The sequence below is a fragment of the Rhagoletis pomonella genome, unplaced genomic scaffold, assembly GCF_013731165.1.
Source record: "Rhagoletis pomonella isolate Grant_MI unplaced genomic scaffold, Rhpom_1.0 Rhpom_scaffold_00001, whole genome shotgun sequence".
Lineage (NCBI taxonomy): Eukaryota > Metazoa > Arthropoda > Insecta > Diptera > Tephritidae > Rhagoletis > Rhagoletis pomonella.
Window position 1 is genome coordinate 114,525,202 of NW_023458555.1, and position 6,289 is coordinate 114,531,490.

The window sequence follows — 6,289 nt, forward strand, 5'->3', positions numbered from 1 at the left end:
CGGAACTTAACTTGCGCGCATCTGCTGTGAAAGCAATAAAACGCATATATGTAATAGATTGTGGCGATGATGGTCGGGATGTATTCTAACTTCAACAAGAGCTGAAGTCGATGGAGACACATTTTGGGCGATTCGTTGATAACCATAACCATCTTGTTGGAGAAGCTGCACCCTCAGAAATGGTTACTTATGATTCGCTATGGGAAAGTGTGGAGGAGCTTTACGGTGAGGCATGTAGCACACTCAACCGCCTTATTGCGACGTCAGCGGGAGATTCCAACGCCAGTGAAGGTGCGCTCAACGCTCCTACCACGACTTTGGATGGCTGTCCGGTTGATCTTAAATTTGACCCGTTGGCTACTCCCCCATTTGACGGGGATATGGCAAGTGGTTGGCGTTCAAGGATGCGTTTGAAACGCACGTCCATAACTCTGCGTACTCGGAAGCATTCAAGTTGGGTAAACTTCGCCAAGCAGTTAACGCCTCCACAGTGCCATTAATTGGAGGGATATACTCGGGTGGCTATCAAGAAGTATGGAAGGCTCTTAAAGAGCGTTACGATAATAAGAAACAGCTGGCAGAAATACCGTGTCGCGTTTTCTAAACGTACAAGTAGCTACCGAAGAGTTATCGCAAGCATTGCTGGCCATTGTTGACACAGTGCAAGAGTCGCTGCGAGCATTACGGGTTATGGAGGTCCCTGTAAGACAATGGGATGCATTAGCTGTGCCTATTGCTGTGTCCAAGCTTTCGGCTGTAACCAATCGCGCCTGGTGTAGGAGGTGTACCACCACCGATATACCACTGCTGGATGATTTGATGAGGTTTTTGGAAAGGCGTGCTCATAGTCTATCGCCTGAACCAGCGGCCATTCTAGTGGCCTCTCGGCAACGATCGGTGAAGGCGCATGTGGCTAGCACTGAGCGGGCACAGTGTGCGCATTGTGGTGCTTCGCATCGAATTTCTAAGTGTTCAGCGCTGTCAGCCATGAACATTGAACAACATTGTGAAGCAGTTAAGAGTTTAAGGTTGTGTTATAACTGCCTACGTGCTGGCCATTCGTCCAGACAGCGTCCATCGGGAAGTTGTCGGAATTGTGGCCGTAAGCACAATACTATCTTATGCCGCGAGAGGTTCGTCAACATAGCTGCGCCTGAATCCACGTCCACGACACCCGTATCGAATATTGCACCTGGTAAGGCGCCAACAACTTCAGCTGCATGACTAGCGGAACATGCGAGAGCCCACGCGGACAGATATCAGCCGATCACCCTCCTAGCAACAGCGCCTGCATATGTCTTTGGAGAAGCATCGGTTCAGCGTGTGGCTCGTATCCTATGCGATCCTGGATCGCAGGTTAGCTTCGTGACGGATCGCCTAGCAAACTCCTTGCAGTTATACCGACGGAAATGTGACCTGCTGGTAGATGGGGTAGGGGCTGCCGTCAATACACAGGTGAAGGGCAGCGTTACACTCACTTTGAGGTCAACGAAAACTGGATGTGAGATGCAAATTGAGGCCTTGGTTTTACCGTCCATTACTTCTCAGACTCCGGCGGTGAATATTGACGCGAACCAGTGGCCGTACTTGAGAGGGCTTCAGTTGGCGGGCGATCGGTTTGGTACGCCTGGCATTATCAACGTTCTCATCGGCGCGGACGTGTGGAGGCGAGTCTTAGAGGGTGAAGTCATCGGTGGACGACCAGACGAAACTTTCGCCCAGCGTACCCGCTTTGGTTGGGTAGTGTTTGGTCCGGCAGTAGTGTCTTTTACTTCGAACGTATCATCGCTCGCACTAAGCGCGTTACAGGGTGAGGACGACGTCCGTTTAGAAGAACTGCTCCACAGGTTTTGGGAGATGGATGAAATTGCGGCGGCCGACAATCAAAACGTTGACGACTGTGCCCAGATCTTCGAAGCTACTCATGGCCGCACTGCGGACGGCCGTTATATTGTGCACCTACTTCTACGACAAAATGCACCAAAGCTTGGTGACTCGTATGCACTTGGTAGACTAGAGCGTCGCTTGGTAGTATATCCCGCCCTCACAGAAAACTATGTGGCATTCATGCGGGAGTTCGCAACTCTCGGACATATGGAGCTAGTCGAACCACCGTATCACCATAACAATTGCTACTATATTCATCATCATGCAGTCACCTCCAAATTCCGCGTGGTGTTCAATGCTTCGGCGCCGACCAGCACGGGAGTATCCCTAAACGATGTTCAACTGGTGGGCCCAGCGCTTCAGGACTCGCTTGGTAGCATACTTCTTCGCTTCCGACGTTTTCGAGTGGCGATAACGGCCGACATCGGGAAAATGTTCAGGCAAGTGTTGGTTGCGCCGGAGCATCGAGACAATCAGAGGATTATTTGGCGCGAGTCCCCGGCCGACGATATTCGCGTATATCGATTGAAGACCATTACATATGGCATGGCATGCAGTCCATATAACGCAGTGCGCACGTTGCAGCAAGGCGCTTATGATAATTATGGTTCAGTTCCGGATAGGCGGCAGGCGGTCCTCGCTCGAGATGCGATTCTAACCTCGTTTTACGTAGATGATTTCCTCACCAGTTTTGAGAGCGCGTCCGATGCAGTGGATCTGGCTAAAAACGTAGATACCATTTTATCCGCGTGAAAATTTACGCTAAGAAAATGAAACTCCAACGATAGCCAGATGATGAGCTATTTATCTAATGAAGCGTCTCTTTCCAGCTATACTTTCCATTCTGGTGTGGTGGGACGCAGTGACGGATCAGCTATTTTTCCAAGTCGACCTAAACCAATCCTCCGAGGCTCCCACGAAGAGACGAGTACTTAGCGAGGTGGCGCGTCTCCTTGATCCCGCTGGGTGGTCATCACCTGTTGTAACTGGGAAGGTGTTTATTTATTTATTTATTTAATTGGTCTACAGAAAAATGTTTTCTTACAGACAAAATGAGAATAGAACATTTAGGTACATAGTCATTTATAATAATAATAATAATAATAATAATAATAATAATAATAATAATAATAATTATTATTAATAATCCTAATAATAATGGCAATAATAACAACAATGCACAGAAAACCGTACCAGACAATCAATGGAAAACGGTTGGAAAAAGCAGAAAGCCCAAGCCAGGGCCAGCGCCAGGTGAACCCTTGGTCAATAAGGGCGAGGCGACCAGCCGCAAAAAAAAGAAGAGGGTGAGAAAAAAGAAGAGTCTCGCCAAATTAATAATTAAGCCAGCTGAAGGCAAAACCTATGCAGAGGTGCTGGGAACGATACGCGGTAAGCTCCAACCCGAGAAGACGGAGACCGTAATTCGATCTGTTCGGAAAACCCGCGAAGGCGGCGTGCTCATCGAAATGGAGCGCTGTGGCAACCACACAGCATTTAAGGAAAATGTGTGCACTGCCATTGGCCAGCTTGGAGACGCCCGTATTCTCACTAGACGTTTACGTCTAGAAGTTCTGGGCATGGACTGCCTAACCACGGCCCCAGAAGTGGAGAACGCTATACGCGGGGAGTTAGGAGACAAGATGAATGGCCAACTTCGCGTCTCTCTCCTCGCTGTAAACTCGCGAGAACAAAGAATGGCCGTGGTGGAAATCGATGAACTGCCAGGCCGGACTCTTATTGAAAAGGGGAAGCTGCGAGTAGGTTGGATTATCTGCCGCGTCCGAGAGCGCGCGGATGTCCAAAGGTGTTTCCGCTGTCTGGGGTATGGCCACAAAAAGGCGGCATGCAAAGGCCCAGACAGAAGCAGTTCATGCTGGAAATGTGGTCAGCAGGGCCACATAGCCTCTGCGTGTAAAGAAAGCCCAAGCTGCTACCTGTGCTCGGCAGGAGATGGACAGAAAAATTCCCATCACCTGCCCGGGTCGGGAGCGTGCAAGGCCTTCAGGGATGCCCTTGCTGAGGCTAAGACAAAGCTTGGGAGAATATGATTAAATTTATACAAGGCAATATGAACAGGAGTAGGGTAGCTGATGACCTGCTGGACCAATTGGTTCTTGAACAAAGAGCAGACGCTGTCATCATCAGTGAACCCTATAGAACAAAAGAAACCTGGCATGTTGACCAATCAGGCTCGGCCGCGATATGGATTGCTAACCCCAACCATCGCGCAGAGAGCAGCGGGGTAGGACGCTGCTACGTCTGGGTTAAAATGGCGCAAATCACTGTGGTGAGCTGCTACCTGTCTCCAAACGACACAGTCCCTGTCTTCAGGGGAAAGCTCGAAGACCTTGAAGACGAATTGCGCGATATAACCGGCCACATAATTGTTGCTGGAGATTTCAACGCAAGAGGCGTGGAATGGGGTATGCCCCAAACAAACACCAGGGGAAGACTGGTCCTTGAAATGGCAGCCCGCATTGGCCTGACCATCCTCAACACCGGAACGACCCCTACATATCGAAGGCCGGGTTTTGGATACTCTATCCCCGACATAACCCTGGTCTCAGAAAGCCTTCTCCGAAGGGCTGACGGATGGAGAGTGATGGAAGACCTGAGTGGTAGCGACCACAACTACATCACCTTCCAAGTCACTGACATCACGCGAGGGCAAACACGTAGTATCCCTCGCAGGAAACCAGGATGGAACCCGTCTAGGGTCGATGTTCGCAAGTTCGATACGTCACTCCTAGCAGATTCCCAAGGCATTTCACCCACAACGGGAGAGATCCACAACAGGGAGTCTTGTACTAAGCTGGTCGAAGAAACTATGCGCTGCATTCACCGGGCATGCAAAGCCTCAATGCCACAGAGGAGAGCATGGTCAGGTAAAAAGCAGGTATACTGGTGGAATGACCGAATTGCTGAGCGGCGAAGGGCCTGCCATAGAATGCGGAGACTCGCAACGCGCGCTCGTGGTAGACCCGAGGCGCTGACCAGAGCAGCAGCCTACAAAAGCGCAAAGAAAGCACTTGGGGCCGAGATACAGAAGAGCAAACGGAACTGCTGGAAAGCGCTATGCGACGAAGTGGATCGCGATCCCTGGGGCCAGGGATACAAAATAGTGATGAAAAAGTTCCATACATCATCACAGGCGATGGATGAGGCCCGAGTTAAGAATATAGTGGATGCGCTATTTCCCACACACCCACTAAGAGCCGACACAGTGTTCGTCGAGGAGCAAGCCGAGGCACCACTGTTTTCGACAGACGAGCTGAAGCTAGCCCTGCGAAGCATGAAAGCCGGCAAGGCTCCAGGCCCAGATGGCATACCAGCGGAGGCAATCAGGTTAGCAGCGGAAACGAGCCCTGATCTTCTGCTTAACATGTACAACAGCTGCCTTAGGGCCCGGGTTTTCCCAAGCCAATGGAAGAAGGCGAGACTGGTGCTTATACCCAAGGGCAAAGGGGACCCAAACTCTCCTTCATCCTTCCGGCCACTCTGCATGCTAGACACAGCAGGCAAAATGATGGAGAGTCTGCTCAAAATACGCTTGACGTCAGCCATAGAAAGCGAGGGAGGCCTTTCACCCCGACAACATGGCTTCAGGAAGGGACACTCAACTATAGGAGCAATTGGCGAAGTAGTCGAGGCGGTACATAAGGCCGAAGAAGCCTGCCACCAGGCGCGGCCAATAGTGCTGCTAGTCACACTGGACGTCAAGAACGCCTTCAACTCGGCAAGATGGGACGATATGCTGGAGGCCTTGGAACGGTCATTCAAGGTTCCAACATACTTGCTAGATATGATCCGGGACTACCTCAGAGACCGTTGGCTTTTGTACGACACAACACAAGGCCAGAGAAAGAGACGTATAACCGGCGGAGCGGCACAGGGGTCTGTACTTGGCCCGGACCTCTGGAACGCCACGTATGACAGTCTGTTGCGCACGGAAATGCCGGAGAGCGCCTTCCTTGTCGCCTTCGCGGACGACGTGGCAGCCGTCATAACAGCAAGAAATGTCCAGCTAGCACAGCTCAAGCTAAACCAGGTCATGCGCAACGTCAGTGGATGGATGAGCGATCACGGTCTGCAATTGGCTACAGCCAAAACGGAGATCGTGCTCCTCACCAGGAAACGGATCCCAACAATTATAAATATAATGGTCGGACCTCAACCCGTGACGACTTCTAGGTCTACAAAATACCTAGGGGTGAAGCTGGACAGCAAACTCACATTCTGGGAACACATCCATGGAGTATGTGAAAAAGCTGCGCAGGGCACGGCGGCTCTAAGCCGGCTGATGGCAAACGTGGGCGGCCCGAAGCCATGCCGCAGGAAGCTTCTGATGACAGCGGTCCAATCGGTGCTCCTGTACGGGGCAGAAATATGGGCTGACGCA

At 51.1% G+C, this 6,289-nt stretch overlaps 1 protein-coding gene across 1 annotated transcript; it reads left to right on the forward strand.

Annotated features, from left to right (window-relative positions):
* Positions 1 to 1,857: 1,857 nt before the first annotated feature.
* On the forward strand, positions 1,858 to 2,640 carry LOC118735392. Its single transcript, XM_036465114.1, has one exon. It carries the CDS (start codon positions 1,858 to 1,860, stop codon positions 2,638 to 2,640), a length of 783 nt encoding a protein of 260 aa, XP_036321007.1.
* The last annotated feature ends 3,649 nt before the right edge of the window (positions 2,641 to 6,289 follow it).